The following is a 23,201-nucleotide window of genomic DNA, read 5'->3' as shown; positions in this document are numbered from 1 at the left end:
ATGGGATATCATCCAGCCATAAAAGGAATGAAATCTTGCCATTTGAGACAACGTGGATGGACCTCAAGGGTGTTATGCTAAGTGAAATAAGTCAGACAGAGAAAGACAAATACCATATGATTGATTTCTCTTACATGTGGAATCTGAAAAGCAAAAACTTTTTAAAAAACCCCAAAACCCAAGCTGATAGATGAGAGAGAACAGATTAGTGGTTGGGAGAAATGGGTGAAGGAGGTCAACAACAACAAAAGCAATTATAAAACAACAACAACAACAAGAACCGATTTTTTAAAAAATCCCCAGGGAGTGGCGCCTGGGTGGCACAGCGGTTAAGCGTCTGCCTTCGGCCCAGGACGTGATCCCGGGGTCCTGGGATTGAGTCCCACATCAGGCTCCTCCGCTATGAGCCTGCTTCTTCCTTTCCCACTCCCCCTGCTTATGTTCCCTCTCTTGCTGGCTGTCTCTATCTCTGTCAAATAAATAAATAAAATCTTAAAAAAAAAAAAAAATCCCCAAGGAGCTGCTACAAAACCAAAACAGGTCCCTGGGGCTGCCAAGCTGGACTTTCTAAATCAGGTCACCCAGGAGTAGGGCCTGGGCCTCTTTAACAAACTCTTCAGGGAATTCTTATGGATAGCAGCCAGGTCCAGTCTTTCCACTTTTCCCGGGGAAACTGAGGCCCAAAGAGGCCTTAAGCCAGTCAGCAGCAGAAACAAAGTAAGAAATTAGGTCTTCTGAACCACAGTTAGATGTTCTTTCCACACTAAGACCAGGAGCCTGCAGGACTGAAAAGAGCTGCCCACTATTTATTTGTTTTAATATGCTTAAAATCAGAGTTACTAGTGAATATAGTTTAAAGAGTCAAATACAGGTAGTTTTTACAAGGCTTGGATGAAAAAACACAGTTCCTTGTCCCTACTCCCTCATCTGCCCCTCCCCAGAGGCAATGACTTTCAACTCTTTCAGCTGATCGTTTTAGTACTGGAAGAGACCAGAATGTCACCCCAAAATATGCCTCTTTGACATAAAAATTATTTTGAGTTGAAGGTTTAAATTAAGAAGCAACAAATGCAGAAAAAAAGCTCACTCTACCCTTCCCCCACATTTTGCCCAAAGGCAAGGTATAAATTCTCCTCTTCTGGAGATAGATTCTTATCAGCCCAGACCTGCTCCAGAGGAATCTGCCAACAAACCTACTCAGCTGGTTCTCTTTCTGGCTTCCTTGTATTTATACCTCCCCCTCCCCCAACAGCTTGCCATTCCTGGAAGCCCAAAACCGGTTTGCTTTGTCCTGTCATCTCTCTACAAATGTACTGGTCTTTGCTGAAGATGCTATACAAGCCAGAGTTCTAACTGCTGCTTTGAGTTACTTTTCATTGAGGTTTCTCCCACATGCTGTGTGCTACATGCATTAATGAACTGTTTTTCTCTTCTTAATCCACCTTTTCCATGAGGAGCCCCAGCTGAAAACCTAAAATGGGTAAAGTTTGCCTCCCCTACAGTATTCACCTCCACCTTTGGCACTGTTTGCATTTTTACAATAAGCATGCGTCACTCTCGTGTAATCTTTTTTTTTTAAGTTTATTCAACACCCAATGTGGGGCTCAAATTCACAACGCTGAGATCAAGAGCTGCGTGGTCTTCTGACTGCGCCAGCCAGGTGCCCCTCTTCTGTAGTCTTAATAATAGAGTTAATGTGGATTGCCAGGTCTGGCACAGGACTGGGATGCACAGGCATTACGGAATGCGCCAGTGCTCACTGGGCACAGGCTACCAGATCCTCCAGCGCCTGCTCACTGCGGTTGCCATGGACCAGCAGCACTTCCTTGATCCGGTCCTGCTGGAAGCCCATGTCACTGAACTGTTCCCATAGGCGCAGGAACTCCCCTGCCTGAGGAAGGGGAAGCAGAGAGAGTGCTGGGGACTCTGCCAGGCCAGCCACCTCCCTGTGGAGCCCTCTCCCTGGTACCTACCGTATCTACTCCCACAAAGCTGTGGACTTCCCAAGCCAGTAAGCCTGATCCTGGGCAGCACCCGCTGTTTTTTCCTGTACCTCAGGGTGACATGGGCCTGGACCTCCCTTCCTGTGCCTGGAAAGGAGGGCCGGGCCTGGCCACTGGCTCCAACCTGGCTTTACTCCCTCACTTCAGCTCATTCCTGACTCCTGGTGCTCGGGGACTGGGCAGAAAGCAGGAGGCTGCATACTGGTGCCCCGAGGATGCACGGCCTGGGGTCTCTGCCCAAGCCCCAAACCCTGCCAAAGGTTCACGCAGTGCAGCCTCGGCCTTCCTTCCTCCTCTGGCCCCAGTGCCTGAAAAGTCCCTGCTTCTCCTCCCTCCCTCCTCCTTGGCCTCCCTCCCAGCCCTCTGTCCTTGCCTCAGCCTCTGTGGAGAAGTGCCCAGCAGAGCCTGGGGCAACAGCACACTGTGGACAGGTCATGTATGCTGGCACTCAGAATGTACCACTGGGCCCACAGCTGCCTGCCTTTTGGGTTTCCAGGTAGGCAGCAAACTCCCTGAGCAGTGTTTATGCATCTTTGCGCCATGCCCGTGGCTCCTCTCTGGGTGTCTGACAGAGTGAGCATTCAATAGTATTTGTGTGTTGATTTGGCTAAATAATGCAAAAGCTTTGCCTCCTGCTTCCCTCCCTACCCCTTCTCCCCCTCCCCATGCTTCACCTCCCTGGGCTGTCTCCTCCCCAGGGCTCAGCAAGCAGGCCATCTCCTGAGGCCCCGAGGCTCTGGATCCGGCATGGGTGTGCCCCTGCACACTAGGCTCGTGTGTGCACCCCCCTCCCCCCTCCTATCCCCCTGGGCCCAGGCAGGTGGGCCTGCTGACCTGGCTCTCGGAGAACTGGAACATCTCCATGGCCTCCTCCACCAGCCCCTCGTCGTAGCCTTGTCGCAGCAGCCGGTCACAGGCACTAAGGTAGCTGAGAAACTGGGCCAGAAAGGGGCCCCGGTGGTGGGGGGGGCCAGTAAGAACAGTGGCGGGGGCAGCAGATGGGATACAGGAGGCCCCCTGGGGGCCTCAGCAAGGCCTGAGCTTAGACCAGGCTGACGAGTCAACCCACCACACATGATATGGCCCCAGAGACCGTGTGAGCCAGTGGTCCTCGGGGGACCCGGGTGTGGGTAGACAGCAAGTTCTTACTAGCTGTCCCCAACTGGGGGCTGTAATCCGGGAAAAGGGCCGTCAGGGTGAGCGAGGGTGTTCACAGACCCTCATTGGGGAAGCACAGGCGCCTCACCACCACGCGTCCCAGTCTTTTCACCCTCCCTACAGAGCGCCCACCTGTGAGAAGCAGCCTTCTCAGCACCCACACTTGGGCAGCCCCACCCTGTCCCTAGACCCATACAGGTCTGCCATCCGGGACCACGTGAGCCCCAGTGCTGGAAGGGGTAGGAGGACAGAGGAAGATACCACAGGGCTGGAAACCTGTTGAGGTCACTCAGTGCTGAGTCACCAGGAGCTGCTTTTGCCCTCAGGACTAAGTACCGAAGTACCTACCGGGCCCAAAGCCCTCCCCCCTGCGCCTGTCAGCAGCCTCAGCTCCCTCCTCCGTACCCCAGGCCTCTGCACATCTGACTCCTTTGGCCAAGGCCAGCCTCGCCCCTCTCCCCTGGGGAGCCTCTGCCGGTCTCCACTGGGGGCCTTGCCTGCTGCTCGCATAGCACTGTGCTTCCTCCGTCACAGCACGTACAACTCTGTAGTTCTCCTCTCTCAGCGAGGGAAGGGTTGTCTCTTGCTCACCACTGTGTCCCCAGCACCCAGCACGGCAGGCAGAAGGAGCACAATAAATGTATGCTGCATTTATAAGATGAATTAAGAATGACCTTCAATGAGCCCACAGCTTAGGGTGAGGATGAACCAGATATGGGAAATCCTGAGTGCCAGGCAAATCAAAGCAAGACTTATAGTCAATGCCAAATGAAGCCTCCAGACCATAAGAATTATGGGTATAGGTGGAGAAGAAACAGGGAGGTTTCTGCAGAGCTTCAGAGCTGGGCAGGACACATGGATCATACAGATGAATGTTTTTCAAACTGCTTTCGCTTCTGAGCTGTCCAAGCATCAGGAGGCATCAACACTAATGGGAAGGTGGAGCTGCTCTGGGAGAAGTGGGGGCAGGAGCAGGGGAGCCAGGAGCCCAGTGCTCCTGCCTCAGGTGCCTAGACCTTGCTCTGAGCATGTTTTGTAAACCACCCAGCCAAGCCCTCCTGCGCAGTGGAAGATACAGGTCCAAGCAGGGTGGGCAGCTTGCCCGGGGACCCAGGACTAGGGCCTAGGTCACCTGACCTCTCGGCTTTGTCCATCGGGCGTCCAGTGCTAGAGGAGCGGCTCTGAGCTGCCTTGAAAGTAGACAGGATTTCCAAAAGTGAAAACAAGAGCAAGTCAAGAGTGGATGGTGGCTGCTCCCTTAGCCTCTTGGTTCAAGCACAGCGAAGGTTCTTGGCCTTGGCGTTGACTGTAGTACCTGGGAGCTCTAACACAACTACCCAGAACCCACTGATGCTTACCTCCGAGGCTCTGATATAATTGGTCTCAGAGGCAGTCTGGGTGCTGGGGTTTTTATGGCTCTTCAGGTAATTCTGGGCAGCCAAGCCTGAGAACCACTGACTCAAGGGACGGCTGACCTCAATCCACACCAGCAGACCCCATGTCAGAACCACCTTCAGATCCTTAACGTGCTAGGCCCTTGGGCACACTCCAGATCCACTGACTGGGATCTGCCAGGGTAGGTCCTGGGGACCTACACTTGCAGAGATTCTGCTGCTCGGTCAGCTTTTGGGCCTATGAGACTGTAGAGGCCTCCAGGTCTGCCTCAGGCCCCAGGGTGGGTAAGGACGTCATCTTTACACCCCAGGACGGGGCCCTCAGCAGCCACTGATTAAAAACACATATTCCTCCTCCATTCTGTAAAGAGGGAAAGTGCGGTTCAAAGGGGGGCCCTGAGGTGCCTGGAGTCCGACACCAGGGGGGACGTCAATCCTTGTGGAAGGAAGGAGTGATGGACAGAGCTTATCTTTTGTACCTCCTTTCTTCCTGGCTCTTCTAACTGCTCTGTCTCTGTCACCTGATGCTCGCCTTCCTGGGCCATCTGTCAATGATTTCTGGCCAAAAAAGTTTACTATAGTGTATATGCTTTAAGGGGGGGGAAGGAATCTGAACCCAAAGGAGTTGCTCACTTAATGGTGGAATGTCACAGAATAGAGGGAAATAATCACTTGGGGGAGGACAGATGGAGTCATTCAATGGCCCTTCAGGCCCACACCTCAGGGCTTGGCACCTGACTGACCACCATGGAAGAGGGCCACCCAGAGATCCTGACCAGGCTGGTGGTCAGTGCATATCTGGAAACACAATGTTCCTGATGCAGTGGGATTCTTCCAGCCCACCCACAGGGAGGCCAGTGCCCCGTGTTGGCTCTGACTAATCTTCAGACCCCCACAGTGATGGCCTGAAACCTCAGCCTTGTCACAGGAGCTAAAAGGACTGGGGGTCATGTCAGAGCCCCCACTGTGGCTGTGGTCCCTCACAGTCCTCCTGGCCAGCTTCTTGGCCCAGGTCCTGGCTTCCAGCATCAGATGAAGGTGGGGACAACTTTAGGTCTACTCTTAAATCTCAGATCGGCCTGGGGTGCTTCACTGGAAGGGTCTCACACAGAAAATGAGAGAAAAGCACCATGCAACAAAGATTCAGAGTCAAACCTGCCTCAACCCTGGCTCTTCTGCTGATTGGTTATATGAACCTCCTTGGCCTCAGTTTCCTCACCTGCAAAGTGGGGACAGTAGTAGCAACCTTGCAGAATTGAGAAGACCTAATCGAATATTCTCAGACTGAGGGCCTGGCACAAAGAAGGTGTTCGATGAATGTCAGCAGCCATGTTGGAAGTTTTCCTCCAGGACAAGGCATAGACTGCTGAAGCCAGAGGAGAGCAGAAGCAGGAGAGGGTGGGAAGGGCAGCCAGGCGCGTTCGCCCACCTCCTCAACCTGGCAGCAGCACGTCCTGCTTCAGCTCCAGTCAGTCACTCTCCTTCTGTCCCTCCCTTATCCAGGAGCAGGCAGCTCTGGACCTCACTGACCCAACATGTGACAGTCACCAGTGATTATGGAGCCAGTATCCAAGCCCTCTGATGGTGACGGGGCGGAGACAGAAGAAAGGACTAAGTGCCAACCACCCTGGGACCTTTTGATACCTGCAGCTCAGCTTTCTAACCAAAAAAGCCCATATGTTCAGAAAGAAACGGGAAGTGGGATGTGACCTTCAGGTGGGGGAAGGGAGGTTCAGGCAGTGGCATTCAGTGTCACCTCCTTGCCCCTACTCATAACCTTCCATGCCTGCCTTTTTGTTAGTGGGTCATTTATAAACTTCTCGGCCCAGTCTTCAAGGCACCCTTAATCTGCCCTCAATCCCCCTTCTGTCCCATCTCCCACCAGCTTGCTTCATGCACCCCGTACTCCAGCGAGGCTGGTCAGATCAGGGCCTCCCAAGCCCTTCCTTACTGCCTCCACTCCTTTGCTCACACTGTGCCTCCTGCTTGGAATATCATCCCTTCTCCTTCCTTCAAATTCAGAGCTTACTCATCCTTAAAGTCCAGCTCAAGATACGGCACCTCCACGAAGCCTTTGCTGATTATTGGAAACCCCTAGTGCTCGATTAAGAATGGTCATAAATTCTTCGCAGCCCCTTCCACCAAGAGGAGGTTTCCCCCATAGCTCCTAGCTGCATCTGGACCCCTAGGAAGTGCCCAGTAAATACTGTGGACTAGATGGAATGGATGGATGGGTAGATCAAAAGAGAAAGAGATGGCTATGACTATGGATAAACTGCTCGTTGAGGGAAGTGGCAGCGCTCTGTCATCCCTATGGTAGCCAACAGTCACATGTGGCTGTTTTAATTTCAATTAATTAAAATTAAGTAAAATTAAAAATTCAGTTTCTTAGTCACACTAGCCATATTTCAAGTAGCCACAAAAGGCCAGTGTCTACCGTATTGGACAACCCAGGTATAAAACAGCTCTCTCATTGCAGAAAGTTCTGTTGGATATCTGTGGAGAGATTATTGGCTGCCCAAAGCTCCAGCCCCCTGTGCTTGGCGTAGAGACTGGGACAGGAGTAGAATATTAAAACTCTCCAAATGGGCATGGGGATTCCTGATAAACCCTTATGGAGAAAATAGCATTAGGGTCTAGAAACTTGCTCATAACCCTCAACAACGAATGCCAGGCTAAGGTTCTGCTTCTAAGAGAAGGAAGCAAAACTTTTTCAAGTTAAAGATAAAAACAACTGGGCCACTCACCTGGCTCCAGACCCAGAGCCCCCCAGCTCGGGGCCCCTCCTTCACCTACCTGGCTCAGGCTCTGCCGCCCTGTCTTCTGCAGAGCCCCGATGGCCCTATGCAGGGGGTACCCCAGGGCGACCACTGGCCCGATGAGGTCTTGCTCCTCCTGGCTCAGGGCGGACAGCAGGTCCACAGAAGCAGGGTGTGATCCCCAGGCGCTGAGATGCTGAGGCACCCCCCCAAGAGGTGGCAGGCAGGTGTACGGGCTGAGGGACTGAAATACAGACAGGCTGGATGTGTCTCTTACCCCTGGAGGTGACACCTGGCTGGGCAGGACATTTTTCCACAAGAGAGCTATGATAGGTCCACCCTATTGTCTCATTTTACAGACATCGAAATTGAGGTCCAGAGAAGTTAATGACTGGGTAAGCAACACACATTTGGGACCTGAGTCCTACTCAGAATCACATTCGGGGTTCTTTACCCCACACTTTAGAGGGGGAGCAGGGGTGGATCTTCTTCCATCTTCAGTTTGGCTGGGCTGGGGCCTGGCAGGGCATGGAGCAGGGTAGGGACTGGGCACAGCTGTGTGCTGAGGAGCCCACGCAGGCCCTAGAGTAAGGAGGGTGGCTCGCAGGCGTTTCATTCAGTTTGGCCAACATCACCCTTAACCCATTCCCTATAAAGAAGCACCCATCTGCCAACCCTGACCAGATCCCCCTGTCCCCTTCTCCCCAAGGAAAGCCCAGCTGCTGCCCTGGCTCCTGGGGCAGAATGTGTATGTGTGACATGAATTGTCCACCCATCCCTATTTTTTCAGGGGTTTCCTGTCATGAGCTTACCCTAGGGTCTGCTTTTGACCCCCAAACCGGAAAACATTAAAATCTTAGGATCCGAGTCTACTCCTGCGACCTTAAAAATGATTCTTAGCTGTTCTCTGGCTCAGTTTTCTCCTCTGCAGAACATGGGCCCATTACCCCCACAGGGTTGTTGCTAGAGTTAAATTTAATCTGGACCAGGGAAGAGCCATCCAGGCATCAGTATCTGGCCCTTGATGTGGCGTGGCCTGTCAGTTTACAGAGCCTCTTCTCTGTGTTTGCTCTAAGCAACTGTGTGAGGAAAAGTGGCCCACTTTACAGGTAGAAAAGGGAAAGCTCAGAGCAGTTCAGTGACTTGCCAAAGGTCACACACCCGTGAGTAGGCAGAGCCAGATCTCTAGTCTGTCTTTGGATTTATTTTCACCTGGGCCTTATTATTCTGTTGTATCTCCTGGCCTGACTGTAGGGCAGCTAGGGGGCAGAAAGCTGTGCCCGACTGTCACCTCTGGCTCTCAACCCTGACCCACGCCATCTGCTCCAGATCCAGGTCTTAAGGAGTTCGGTACCTGCAAAATTTGGGCCTCTTAAAAAAGGCACACAATTATGAATATAAAATTAGACAGAAGGCCTTGCAAGAGGCAAAGCGAGGGGTCTGAGGCGTAAGCTTAACTGGTTTCACTTCAAATTCACTTCTGCTTCCGGTTCTTCCCCGTGAACATGACCTGTCCCGAAGCCTTCCCAGTCTGCAAGAACTGTCCCCTCTCTCAGCACATGATCCCTCCCACTACTACACAGCGCTGCCTTGTCCCACATCCCCTTGGCCAACTCTCCCTCAGTGAGTGTCTCTTCCAACTGGGAGCCCAGCAGGAAATAACTGCTCAGGGAGTATCCTTTGAGCCTGAGCTCACCCGCCCTACACGAAGCCTCGCTCTGTGGGGAGCCCTAGATTTGAGTCACATTCATTCATTCAACGGACATTCACTGAGCACCCCCTAGGGGCCAATCTGCTGCTGGGTGCCCTGGAAACAAAAATGAAGGCCTTCCAATCCCTGCCCTAAAAGAATTCATACTGCATGGGAAAAGACAGGTACTGGAAAATCACGATTCTTGTGACATGTGCCCTAATAGAAGCAAAACAGACACAGCGGGAAACAGGGAACGGGGGCCTCTGAGCAGGGACTAGTCCAGGCCAAGGGCCACAGGAAGGACAGCACGGTACAGGGCCAGATGAAAACAGGAAAAGGCAGGGAGAAGGGGAGAGGAGGGAACGAGGGCCGCGGACCAGGCTGGGAACGCAGACTACGGGGGCCTTGCTGCTGGGCTGCGGCCTTGGCCAAGCCGGCAGGTTCCTTACCGCGACCGTGGGCTTGTGGCTCCGCAGCGGGGGCATGGCGCCGGCCGTGGAGGGCCGCGGGGGCGACGCGGGGGCGCTGGCGCTCAGCGCCCGGTGGCGGATGCGGTGCAGGAGGGCGCGGGGGTGGGCGGCCAGCCGGCCCTCGGAGAGCCGCCGCCGTGCCCTGGCCAGCTCCGACCTCACGCCGCGCAGCAAGTACAGCGAGCACCGGGGATGGCCGGGGACGGGGCTCGCAGGGGAGCTGGACAGGGGGCTGCGGGGACCTGGCTCTTCCTCGTTGGCAGAGGCGGCTTCTTCTTCCGCGTCGTGGGCCTCTCCCTGGCTGTCTTCCTCTTCCTCCTTGTCCTCCTCCTCTTTCTGCTCCTCCTGGTCAAGCTGCTGCTGGGGTCCGGCCTCAGGGCCCGTGTCTGCAGCAGGTGCGGACACTAGCTCGCGTTCCGGGCTGACCAGCAGGAGCCAGGCGGGAGGGGCTGATGCCATTCCCGTAGCGTCGCACTGGACCGGGCAGGGTCCCCGGACGACAGCCTCCACCCAGAAGAGCGCTCTCCTCTCCAGGCTGAAGTCGTGCTGCGAGGAGAAAGCGACATGAGGTTCTCAGGCCCCAACCAGGGCCAAGGGGCGCACCCCTACCCCGTGGCCTCCAGGACACCTGTTCAGCCAAAAACTTGCCAGGCCTGGGCAGTTTCTGAACTCCAGGCATCCATCACCGCCCACCCTCAGCCCGTTTTAGCTAGCACTGGGGTAGATGGACATCAGTAACAACTGAATGGTTAACTCTGCCTAAAGGGCATAATGAGGAATAGGTTAATAGAATGAAATGTAGTGAAATCCAATATCTAAGTTCCTTTGCCATTCAGTATGTAATTGAACAATAGCTTTAAAAACGTCTCCAATAAACCTTATTCTTAGCAAAGAAACTTTCACTTGAGCCAGCACCATTTGCCGGTGAGCGCTCAGCCCTGGAGGCCCACTGAGGCACACAAACCTCTCATGGAATACTACCTGCCCCCTTCCCCTTTGATGCCATCAGAGGTTACACTGAGGCCCAGGAAAGGTAAAAATCATTAACCTCTGCTAAACTCTACTTAGTACGTTCTAGTGTTATTTCTAGTTCCAGATTATGAAAATGAGGCTCAGAATCTTTAATTTGCTGGAGGTCAGATTGGTGTTGAGCGGCTTGAGCTGGGATTCCTCTGTCCACCTGACACTCGACTCCACATCAGGCCACCTGAAAAAGCAGTCTGGAGCTCACATAAATAATCTAACTTGAGAGTTTAGAAATGAGTCAAAAATAAAATGTTCATCTGCCGCCTAGCTTTAAAAATAAGAACCAGAAATACAAAACTCCGTTAAAAAATGTCAAATTGTTTAAAAGGCAATTTCAATGCTCTGTGATGGCCAGTGAAGGAAGAACAAAGCTGAGGGAAGTGGTATTTGTGAGGGGAAGGAGAGGCAGAAAACAGAGACTTGGACACTCAGATCACAGGCACTGTCCCCTCTCCTGACATGACCCTAGGTTAGGGAGAGGAGCATAACTTGGCTGTTCCAGCATGGCTCCCTGAGGTCAGGGACTGTGTCTTATTCCTCTCTGCGTCCTCAGGGCCCAGGCAGGACTGGCACAGGGTGGACGTTTGTAGGTATGTGCAGAATCAATGGCTGGATGAAGAGATTGGAGCAAAATAGGCAGGTTGTGAAGGACAGAAGAGGGAAAAAGACCACGTGAGGGGTGATGAGGCAGATGTGACGAGAAAGAGACTGAGGAGGGTTAGAGACAGCTGGCGGGACTCAGGGGATGAAAAGATACCAGTACCCAGCAAATACCAGCACTTACGATTTACGGAACTAAGCAAGATGATTCTAAAGTTCGTATGAAAAACAAACAAATCAGAACAGCCAGAAAAACTCTGGGCACAAAAAGATAAATAGGGGGGACTGGCCCTACTAGCTGTTAAATATATTAGAAAATGTCAATAATTAAAACTGTGGTATTGGCACAGATGCAGGGATAGAATAGGAAGTCCAGAAATAGACTTTAATATCTATGGGGCTTTAGTAAATAATAAAGGTGGCATCTCAAGCAATGGGAAAAAGAGGGACTAGCCAATAAGTGGTGTTAGCTAGCTGGAAGAAAATAAAGTTGGATCTATTCTCATGTTACACGCAAGGATGAATTCCAAAAGGATCAAAAATTCAAATGTATGATATGAAACCATAAAAGTACTAGGAAAAAAACCAAAGAGACAGGCTTTATAACCTCAAGTGGGGAAAGCCTTTCCAGAAGCCATAAACGTACAGATACACACATGTGCAAAATCTGCTTGGCAAGTACACCACAATAAGCAAGGTCAAAGACAAAGAACAAACTGGGGGGGAAAACAGCACTTGCATCAGAGACAAAGGGCTAAATTTACTAATATAGAAAGTGCTAGAAATAGACTGGAAAAAGGCCAACAGTTCAATGGGAACATGAGCAAAAGATATGTACAGTCCACAGAAGAGAGCCATACAGATGGTTTCTAAACACATGAAGAGTTGCTCAACGTCACTCATAAGAGAAAGGCAAGTCAAGACTACCCTGAGATACCATCCACCCACCCCTCGGCAAAATCCGAAGTCTTTGGACACTGTTGGAGCGTGGGGAGGGTGAGGCCTCTTGTAGAGTGCTGGCTGGGATGGAAATCAGTATGACCCCCACAGAGGGCAATTTGGAAAAACACTTACACAAATTCAAAAGGACATCTGCATATCGTCATTCCCTGCAGCATTGTTCGTTATGGCGAAAGACTGGGAAGAACCCAAGTGTCCATCAAGAGGGCACCCATTCAAGAAAATACGATATACCCATGTAATGCAATGCTACACAGTGAAAAATGAAACTGACGAAGCTTTTTATGTACCGATATAGAAAGATCTAAAATACATTAGGTAAAAAAGTCAGGAAGAACAGTGTATATAAAATGCTACCTTTGGGGTAAAAAGGGAGGAAATAGCTGTACTTGCTTGTCTCTACACACATGAGCACCCCTGGAAGAATACAAAGAAAATGAGGAACAGATATCCCCAGCAAGGGGGTGGAGCTGGGGAGCTAGATAGATGGGAAGGTGTCAGTGGGAGGCTGTTTGCTCTCCCAAGGCCTTCAAGCTGCCTGTGGGCCACACTGACCACCCCTCTTGCTTTTGTAGACAAAGTGTTATTGGCTACAGCCCTACCCACCCACACCTTTCCAGAACTATGGCTTTCCCCTACAGCAACAGAATTGAGTAATTGCCAGTTTTTACCATCTGGTCTTCTACAGGAAATGTTTGCCAATCTCTGCTCTATACCATTTCATAAGCTTTTTTTTTTTTTTCATTTTTAAAATGAAATGAATGCATTTTTTCTCTAAAAATATTTTTTTGTTAGGCCAATTCACTATTAAAGGGAAACTATGAAACAATAAAACACAGACTTGCCAAGGCTTTAAGTGTGGAAGGAAGGGTGAAGGCAGCAGGGTGGATAGGGTGGATATGGGCTTTGGGGTCTGACAGGCACGTGTTGGAAACCTGGCTGTGTCCCTCACAAGTGTATCGGTTGGGCGGGAGCTTTGGTTTCCTGTGCCATGGGTAGGAACACATGCCTGCTAGAAGGGTTATCCATAAATATGAGAGAGAAGAGTGAATGTACACAGAGCACCTATGCACAGGCCTAGTGCACAGCAGGTGCTCACTTACGGTAGCTGTGATTATTACTCTTTCCCTTTACACCACCGTAGGTTCACCTGGTAATCTAACCACTATCTAGAACATTGTTGTTATGGGAGAATGTATTCCAAGTTCCAAACACTGGGAATACAGCCCAATGAGCTCAAGAGGACCTACCAGGAGAGGCTGTAAAGCCTCTCATACTTCTGTTTGTTAGATTGGCCCGGCAGTGAAAGAAATGGCGGCCCAGGCAGGGAAATAGGCTCCAGGGAGTACAGACACCCTCGCTGAGAGTAGGGGGAGGAGCCAGGGTCAGCACCGGGTAGGATACCAGACATGCACTCTGCAGAAAGGTGCCCAGTTCTGCTTCTAAGAGAAGTAACTTTCAGGATAGCCTCTTCCAGGCTTGGCCTGAGCTCAGCAGGGAGGGAGAAGCTGTGGTAATCCGCCTCCACTGGAGCTTAGTCAGGTGAATCCCTCTTCCCAACAACACAGGCCCACAGCTCAGGCTGCCTGGGAAAAGTGAGAGCTCCTGCCCCACAGAGTATGGGCCCTTGGACTCTGCGCTCTGAGTTTTCCAGAACTTATTTCCCCCCTGGAGACCTTGGTCCTAAGGGTCTGCAGATAAAGCAAAATGGCACTGAGTCTCCTGCTCCTGGGCCCCCAAGACACTCTAGCCCCTTAAGCCCCTTCCTCCTTCGTGGATTGTACTTTCTGCACCTGACTTCCTGCAACCCGGTTTTCTGCCTTGGAACATTACCCGTCCACGGTCTCATGCTCCAATCCCGCTCTTAGCTAATATGCAACGATTCGGAGTTAAGACCTGGGTTTTAGTCTTGCCATTGCCACTAACTTTGGACAAATCATTTCCCTCCTCTGGACTTCAGTTTCCTCGTGTGCAAAGTGAGTGAGGACTGCCCTAGATCCTCAGAATTTTTTACAAAGTACCCTGCAGACAGTAGAGAAGGAGAACACGAGAGTCTGAGAGGCCCAACACCAGTTTTTTGCAATCTTGTTATTTCATTTTTAAAAATTCATGTGGGGGCGCCTGGGTGGCACAGCGGTTAAGTGTCTGCCTTCGGCTCAGGGCGTGATCCCAGCGTTATGGGATTGAGCCCCACATCAGGCTCCTCTGCTATGAGCCTGCTTCTTCCTCTCCCACTCCCCCTGCTTGTGTTCCCTCTCTCGCTGGCTGTCTCTATCTCTGTCGAATAAATAAAATCTTTAAAAAAAAAAATTCATGTAAATTTTGCATCCTATCTCATGATCTGTGTTATAATAGGTGTGCAATAGGTTTCCCCCTAAACCTTCAAGTAAACTTGACTCTCCTGGAAGTTAACTAATCATGTTTATCTTGAGGGTATGCGACACCACCGCATGTACTGGGTGCATATGTATGTGAGCTGTGGGGCATGGGGTGTTTCAAGGGCGCCTGCAGGGCACATGTGTAAGCCCTTCTAATGTGTCCCATGTAACTGCGTTTTAACAGAGGATTCTGGAGATAGTGTCTTAGTTCATAGGAGTGATTCTAAATGGTAGAATTTTAGACATGGCAGCAGGCTGACAGGGAAAAGATGAATTGGAGTATCCTTGCAATGACTCTCAGCCACTTCCTATAGGCAGCTTCCTGTTATCCTAAGCTTAAAATAAGACCCACCAAATAATCCCCATCACGAGGCCATCAGCCTTTTTCATAAGACACCTTTTCCCCTTGGGTTATTTCCAAAACTTTCTAGAATATGCCAGAGATGGACTTGCTGCCATTTATGTATGTATGTATGTATGTATGTATGTATGTAGGCTCCATGCCAAGCATGGAGCCCAATGAGGGGCTTGAACTCACAGCCCTGAGATCAACACCTGAGCTGAGATCAAGAGTCGGACACTTAACCCACTGGACCACCCAGGCGCCCTGGCCTTGCTGCCCTTTAAAATCAAGGAACAAGGCCCATGAGTCTCAGTATTAGATCTACAGACCCAGAGACAAGAGATAGACGGACAGAGATACACTTACCATAGAACCCAGCAGAAGCTCCCTGCAGTCTGGGACGCTGAGCTCTGGCCCAGGAAAGGGCTCTGTGCCTATCACAAAGCCATTGGGCACTTTGAAGGGGACGCCATCGAGGGCATTCATTCTGTCAGAGGAGTGTGGAGATGGCTGAGCAGGGCTGGGGCAGGCTGCCTGATGGCAAGGAGGGAGCGTAGTCCTGAGGACCAGGCTTGGTCTCAGACGGTCTCACTACTCCTGTGTGCTGGCTTAGCTGAGACCCACACAGCCAGGAAAGAAAAGGTGAAGTGGCTGGTGCTGCAGAGGGAGGAAATAAATAAAATGAGAGCAATCAAACCAACAGGATTGGCTATTTCATGTTTAAGTTTTGTTCTAGACCATTTTTCCCAAAATGTGGCCTACAAAACTGGTTCTAAAGTATGTCATCAAAAGAGTTTCCAGCCAAACAAGTAAAGAAAAAAAATGTCAAATTACAGACACTCTTCCAGAAAAGAAATATTTCCTGACTCATTTTGATTTCAGCAACACCTTAATACCAAATCTGATAAAATTAAAGGCCAATCTCTCATGAACATAATAGCAAAAATCTCAACAAAAATAATTATGGATAGAAAAATGCAACACTGCCGGCTTCAGGGTTGAGTTTATTTCAGGAATGATAGACTGGCTTAACATTCCAAAATCAATCAGTGGGAATAAAGATAAACATCAATAGACTAAAAGTGAAAAAGTATATGATTACTTTTGCAGATGCAGATAAAGCACTGGATAAAATCGATACCCACTCACGATTTTAAGAAAAAACAGTTAACAACTTAGGAAGAGAAAGGAATTTCCTTAACTTAATCAAGAATATCACTAAAGTATCCAAAGCAAACATCCCACTTAATGGTAATACTGAAAGATCTCTTCGAGACTAGAGTTGGGACAAGGATGTCCCCATCATCTGTTCAGTGCTGTACTGGAGGTACTAGCCTGTGCAAAAAGAGAAGGAAAAAAATAAAAACCTAAGGATTGGAAAGAAAGAAATAAAACTACCATTATTTGTAGATGACATATGTAGAAAATCCAAAGGAATCTATGAATCAAACTCTTGGAATTAGTAAGTTGATTTAACAAGGTCATTGGTTACAAGATCAATATATAAGAATCAACTATATCTCTACATAGAAACAACAGACTATGTAAATGTTGTCTTTTAAAAATGTCATTAAAGAATGAAATTTTAAATAAGATACCATTTCATATTACCAATCAATGACCTAGGACTCAACCTGACATAAGATGTATAAAAACTCTACACAGAAAACTATAAAATATGTTATTTAATGGAGGAACATGCCATGTTCATGGGTTGTTAAGACCCAATGCTGTAAAGATACAATTCTCCCTGAATCGATTTATAGATCCCATGTACCAAAATTCCATCATATTTTTGGGGGTAAATTGACAAACTAACTCTAAAATTTAAATTAAATGCAAAGGACCAAGAAAAGCCAAGATAATCTTAAAGAACAAGCAACACAGTTGGAAGATTTATACTGTCAGATAGCAACACTTATTTTAAAGTTACAGGGATTCAGTGTGGCACTAACATGAGGACTTTAAAAAGTCCAGTAAAACAAGGGCGCCTGGGTGGCTCAGTCGTTAAGCGTCTTCCTTCGGCTCAGGGCGTGGTCCCGGAGTCCTGGGATCGAGCCCCACGTCAGGCTCTTCTGCTGGGAGCCTGCTTCTTCCTCTCCCACTCCCCCTGCTTGTGTTCCCTCTCTCGCTGGCTGTCTCTCTCTCGCTGTCAAATAAATAAATAAAATCTTAAAAAAAAAAAAGTCCAGTAAAACAGAAAAGAAAGTCCAGAAGCAGATCCATACATAGACGGATCCTTGACTTATGACAAAATTGGCCCTGCAGAGCATAAGGAAAATAAAGGTCTTTTCAGTAAACGCTGCACTTGATAACCACCTAGGAAAAAAAATCCTGACCCTACTTCACATCATACACACAAATCAATTCCAGGTAGACTGTAGACTGAAATGTGAAAGGTAAAATAAAGCTTGAAGATAAGACAGGAGAATATATTCATGGCTTTAGAATAGGTAAACATTTCTGAGACAGGTTGCAGAAAAGACTAACCATAAAGGGAAACACGGACAAATTGGGTTACATTAAAGAACTTCCATTCGTCAGAAGATGTCAGTAAGAGAATAAAAGAACAATGAAACAAAACAAAAACAAACACACAAACAAACAACAAAAGACATAAACCAGAGCGGGAGAAGATATTTGTAGCACATAGATCTGACCAAGGATTCTTACCCAATACATACAAAGCAATGAAAAAAAAGACCGAGTACAAAAATAGACAAGAGATGTTAAGAGGCACATCATGAAAGAGGATATCCAAATAAACCTCAAAGTTGTTTAACCTCAGCCACCGGGGAAATACAAAACAAAACAATGAGATACCAACACATACACGCAAATGGTTAAAATAAAAAAAACCTGACAATATTAAGGATTGATGAGGATGTGGACATCTGGGACTCTCCTGCACTGTTGGTGAGAAAGTCAACTAGCATTAGTATCTACTACTAAAGCTGAAATCTAAGAATTAAAAATTAATTCACACATAGCTTCAGGGCCTTTTGGCTAAGATCAAGTATGTATCTGCTAGTTTAATAATATTCACAACAAGCAGGGATTTTATTTGTTAATGTATTCTAAACCAGATTAAATAAAGATTCTGACTACAGTCTGGCATTTTGCAAACAATCAGGGCTTATCAGGGAGCCCCACCAGGGAGCATCTCTGGCTTAATACAATGTCATCCCTACCAGGATGTTGCAAAGCCCTGTTGAGAGGGGTCACTGGGGTCATCCCCATGACCACAGGGGAACATCATGTGAAGAGGCAGAGTAAGTAATCTGAGTGCAGAGAGGTCAAATGAGGCCAGATGGGCAAATCCTTTAATTCCCTCATCACTGTCTGCCCACTCTTGTCTCTGTCTTACTGTACATAAGACTGAAAAGGCTTCTCCATCCCATGCCAGGAGATGGTTTCCTAGCACACTGGGAACAGCTCTTTATGCCACAGGATCAGACAAGTCCCAGTGTGATCAGTAAGTTATCCGCCCCATCAGCCTGTTCCAACAGGGGACCTCTGAAGCACAGGGAGTTGTAGGGGACACAGGAAGGTTAGCAAGTTTTGGCATTCTCAGATTCACATTTTCAGCTATCAGTAGAATTCTGAGCTATGGGGGTAGGACCAGTTTTGTTGAGACCCACGTGTGAACTGCCTGTCCACTGAGCTGGTACAGGGCCACCCTCCTCCTCCCTTACCTCTGACCCAGCATCTGAATCCTAACAGATACGCTCTACTCAGCTCTACACTTGTTTCTGGAGTAACTGAAGAGTTTGAGGATTCTGGAAACACCTCTCTTTAGAATAGCAAGGGCTACAGTGTAAGACATGATCTAGTTAGAACATACACTAAAACGACAGTCATCTCTGCAAACAGAAAACGAGACACAGATCATGACGTGATGATATTGTTCAAAGGAAAGAAAGTATTCTAGGCCTTATGGGGGTTGGGGAAGCTTCAGCAAAGATGGGACCCTGACCTGGACCCTGAGGTTCAGGGAATGGCCTGTGCAGGAAAAAGAGCGGAGAGCCTAACTGCAGCTTGAGCCAGGGAGCAGAGGCGGGACAGAGTGAGGGGAGACCAGCTGCATGACTCAAGTAGATAGTTTGCGCTGGGAAGCAGCAGGCAGTAAGACGGAAGGGGTAGGTGGGGGTAGAGCTGCGGAGGGCCCTGAATACTGACTCCATTCAGTAGATGCTGGAGGACGCCCTGAAAGACCTGAAGGCGCGGGCTGAGGGTGGGGGAGTAGGGATATTGGCAAAGCCAGTCTGTGCATGCTGCTACGACCTCTCCGTGGGTCTGCGCCCATTTGGCTGCATCAGAGCCTAGGGGTGAGAGGCAGGGCAAGTGGGGGTTGTAGGAACTGGTCTACGTGGAGCCTAGGCTCTGACATTAGTACTGTTTTTTAAAGATCTCCACTGTACTCTAAATGACTTCATCCTTGTCCATAGTGTCAATAATCTATCTGCCAGTGACTCACATACTAAATTCTCCAGTTCTTCTCTGAGAGCAAACTCATAAACACAACTGCCTACAAGGCATCTCTCCCAAGACTGTCTCAGGGTGCCTCAGGCTCTACCCATCCAAAGTGAACTCCTGATTTTCCTCTCCCCCAAACCATTCCTCCTCCTCCAGGATTCCTTATCTCAGGGATGTCTACGGTATACAAACTGAGGACTCATGCCCGACACTTTCTTCTCTTTCGCCGCTGCCCATCTCAAATCCCTGCCACATTCTCTCTCTTAGATCTCTGGAATCCAGCCATTTCATGCTACCTCCACCGCTAACATGGGAGTCCAAGCCCCCATTATCTCTTACTTGGACAACTGGTGTCCATGTATCCTCTTACGCCCTAATATTATTATTGTTTCATATACTGGGACAAAAGCAATCATTTCAAAACAGCAAACTAAGCCAGTTTCTTGCTTAAAAGCCTCCAATGGTTCAGCTGCTCTCAGAATAAAAACCAAACTCCTGACAAGGGCTTCCAAAGCCTTGCAGTGTCTGGCCCCTACTACCTCCCCTCCTGTCTTACTCTACCATGATGGTGCGAGTCTTCAATTGCCTTGGTCTCTTGGCCCAACACAGGCCCTTTGCATATGCTATTCCAAAATTTTGCTACCTTCTTCTTCCTTGTCTCTTCTGCACTAGTTTATAGTGCTTTATTCTTCACAGCTCAGCTGAAACATTATTTCCTCAAAAAAGCTTTTCCTGATCTGACCCCCAAACTTGGATAGATCTACCCAGTACAGTGGCTTTTAAGATTTCTTTTTTATTGTGACCCATTGAAATACATTTGACTGTGTGACGGAGCATAGACATACGTAAGCTGAATAACAATTCTTACCCCTACTATATGATACATATTTTCCATTTCACCTAAATTCATTACAGAACTCAATTTGAAAAAAAAAAAAGGCCTAATCTTACAGAACCATACCTTTCCTTCAAAGCACTCAGCATATTATTTATGATTGTTGGATCAATTAACTGGATATTAATCTATCCCCCTCAAAACCTGTATTAGGGAGTATTGGGTATTTTGCTCACCATTATAGCCCTCATACTTAGGAAATTAATCTGAGCCTTAATAGGCATTTAATAAATATTTGAACAATAGAAATTTAAATCATAACTAACCATTTTTTCTTTGTAGTACATATCACAATTATAACTCATTGTCTGTATACTTACGCTTCTCTACTCAGATTCTAACTCCAGGAGAGCAGGAATCATGTCTTTTTTGCACTTTTTTATGTCTCCAGCATTTAATATCGTCCTGGCAAATGGTAAAAACAATTTCCTAAGAACACAGTTCAAGTCCTGGTATCCGTATTCTGGCCAGCATTGAGTTAATGAAGTTGACAGGTGCCTACTGCATTGCACAGTTATGCATTCTAGCACCAACTACCTCAAAGACTGATCCTTGCTTCAGAGACTATGAGAAACTCAGTTTATTCCAACGGGCAAATGGAGCCTGCACTGGAAACAAATTCTTCATAGACAGACAGATGTGCTAAGTCAGAACTACTGTATGGGCACACCCAAAATTTGTTTATAGTTAGGGGTGCCTGGCTGGCTCAGTCAGAAGAGCACACGACTCTTGTTGATCTCGGGGAGATGAGTTTGAGCCCCACAGCAGTGTAGTGATTACTCAAAAAGTTAACAGTTAATTATACAGGAATAGCTTATTGGTTGTAAGCATTAAAAGAAAAAAAAGATTTAGTTGGAAATGCCTCATGTAATCTCTAGTCCCTAAAATGTATCATTGCTTGTCCTATATATTCTATATTATTATTTGAATGGAACAAGACATACTTTGTACTTACCTTGTGATTCCCAGGATAGCTTCCCTGTGGACAAAACATGTAGAAGTAAATTGCTACAACGGATGGTATAATCCCAGCTAAGCTTCTTGATACACCCTTGCACAAGTCACGTGGACACAGGAACATGAATGGGTTTAGAGTGATTACATTCCTTGGCTTGTAGCAAATCCTTTGATGTCATAAACTCAGCCACTTGGGCTGAACATTCTTAGTACTTAACATATAACTAATCTCTTTATTTCGTTTTCTAATGTTCCTTGTACTTCTTAAATGCTTTTTGTTAGAGTATCTCACAAATCCAGGGTCTCCACTACTGGGAAATATGACGAACAATATTCTTATATACAGGACATGATGAATCAACACATTTCTTGTTAATCTTTGAATTTATTTCTCTATTTTCATTGATTTATGTTCAATATAAAAAGAATACAGGTATAAAAAAGACATGATTTAGAAAAGGTCTGCTGGCTCAATAGGACCGGATTCCTAGTTCTGACTGAAGAGCATAAAAACCAACTAACAAGAACCAGCAAGAACAATGACCACCCCTACCATGGGGACTGTGGTGTATAAATACCTTTTCCACTGAACAGGAACCAGGGGTCATTGGAGAAATGACTGCTTCCTGGTTTGGGATAAGAAATGTTCAAGACAAACTTGGAACAGAATACTGGAGTTGAGTGGGAATTCAGGAACTGAGTTAAAGGGGCTCCCACTGACCAAAGAAAGGTGAGGCAATTGATGAAGAAAATAGTTAACAATGGTTTGGAAGACAAATATGTTGAGATCTGAGTTCATAATGATACTTAAAATTCACTGATCACCTTTGGAGGATGCTAGGGGACCAGCTCATTACTTTGAAAACTAGTAAAAAAAGGAAACACTTACTTGCCTTTCCTATACAAATTGTACCCTAGGGTAACCAAATGGTTGATGAGGGGATGTTTCTCTTTTTAGAAGTATTCCAGCTGGGACCTGGGCAGCTCAGTTGGTTAAGCGTCTGTCTTCAGATCAGGTCATGATCCCGGAGTCCTGGGATGGAGTCCCGCATCAGACTCCTTGCTCAGCAGGGAGCCTGCTTCTCCCTCTGCCTGCCGCTCCCCCTGCTTGTGCGCGTGCTGACAAATAAGTAAATAAAATCTTAAAAAAAAAAAAAAGAAGATTTCATAGGGCCTATGAAATATTCTTGTCAGAAAATTCCAATCCATATGTGGTTAAGAAATGTGTGCACTCTTGATGAGTGCTGATAGAAATATGGGATCCATATATGTAATTGTGTATCTCAATTCAAATTCAATTTCAATTCAAACTCTCAATTTCAAGTGCCCAACAGACATACAGGTCTACCCTACTGGACAATACAGCTCTAACCACTCAATTATAGGAAATATGGAAACAGAGGAACATGCTGTCATAAGGATACAATTAGTAAAATCCATACTGGAAACTCTTCAGGAAAAAATGACCCAATTTCTTCAAGAAAAAATTGCAAGGGAGAGACAATACAAGAGTACACAGGAAGAAGTAAGGAGGACCTATGGATCATCAGACACAAGAGACGTCATCAACCAGTAACAACATATGGATTGCATCTAGATCTTAATTTAAACCACACATTTATGAGATAAGGAAATCTGAATACTTACTGGGTATTTGATGATATTAGGAAGCCATTTCTTCCAGCGCAATAATGGCATATGGTTAAGTTTTTAAAGTATCTGCTAGAGCTACAGATACTAAATACTTATGAATATAATGTCTGGGATTTGCTTCAAAATAATCTAGAGCGGTGGGGATGTAGCTAAAACAAGATTGGCTATGAGTTGACTGTTATTTGAAGCCAGATGATGGGAAAAAATTATACTGTCCTCTTTACTATTGAATATTGGAAAATTTCCACAATAAATTAAAAAAGACTGTGGTTAAAGATTACAATGACACTGTCCATATTCTCAGAAGTACAATTTATTAAAGACACTATGTCTTTCTTTCTAAACCCACAAAGTACCAGTGGCTACCTCCACCTCCACCACCACCACCTCCACCATTACCACCTCCATCACCACCACCTCCACCGCCTCCACCACC

General features: G+C 47.5%; 1 protein-coding gene across 5 annotated transcripts; it reads right to left on the bottom strand.

Moving 5' to 3' along the window:
- Window positions 1–1,212: 1,212 nt before the first annotated feature.
- UBAP1L (ubiquitin associated protein 1 like) lies at window positions 1,213–23,138 on the bottom strand. Of its 5 annotated transcripts, XM_034660816.1 has the most exons (8): window positions 22,002–23,138; window positions 21,111–21,134; window positions 20,476–20,560; window positions 15,151–15,441; window positions 9,457–10,023; window positions 7,352–7,558; window positions 2,838–2,939; window positions 1,213–1,891 (listed from the first exon to the last, which is right to left on the bottom strand). In XM_034660816.1, the coding sequence occupies exons 4-8, from the start codon at window positions 15,268–15,270 to the stop codon at window positions 1,757–1,759; spliced, it is 1,131 nt and encodes a 376-aa protein (XP_034516707.1). In that variant the 5' UTR covers window positions 15,271–15,441; window positions 20,476–20,560; window positions 21,111–21,134; window positions 22,002–23,138; the 3' UTR covers window positions 1,213–1,756. The 5 variants fall into 5 exon arrangements, with proteins under 5 accessions (XP_034516707.1, XP_034516706.1, XP_034516709.1 ...); XM_034660815.1 differs by having other exon boundaries at window positions 21,111–23,138; XM_034660818.1 differs by lacking the exon at window positions 20,476–20,560.
- Between the last annotated feature and the right edge of the window lie 63 nt (window positions 23,139–23,201).

Source organism: Ailuropoda melanoleuca, chromosome 5 (assembly GCF_002007445.2).
Source record: "Ailuropoda melanoleuca isolate Jingjing chromosome 5, ASM200744v2, whole genome shotgun sequence".
NCBI lineage: Eukaryota > Metazoa > Chordata > Mammalia > Carnivora > Ursidae > Ailuropoda > Ailuropoda melanoleuca.
The sequence above is the reverse complement of the archived record's forward strand: the minus strand, read 5'-3'. Positions and strand labels throughout refer to the sequence as shown.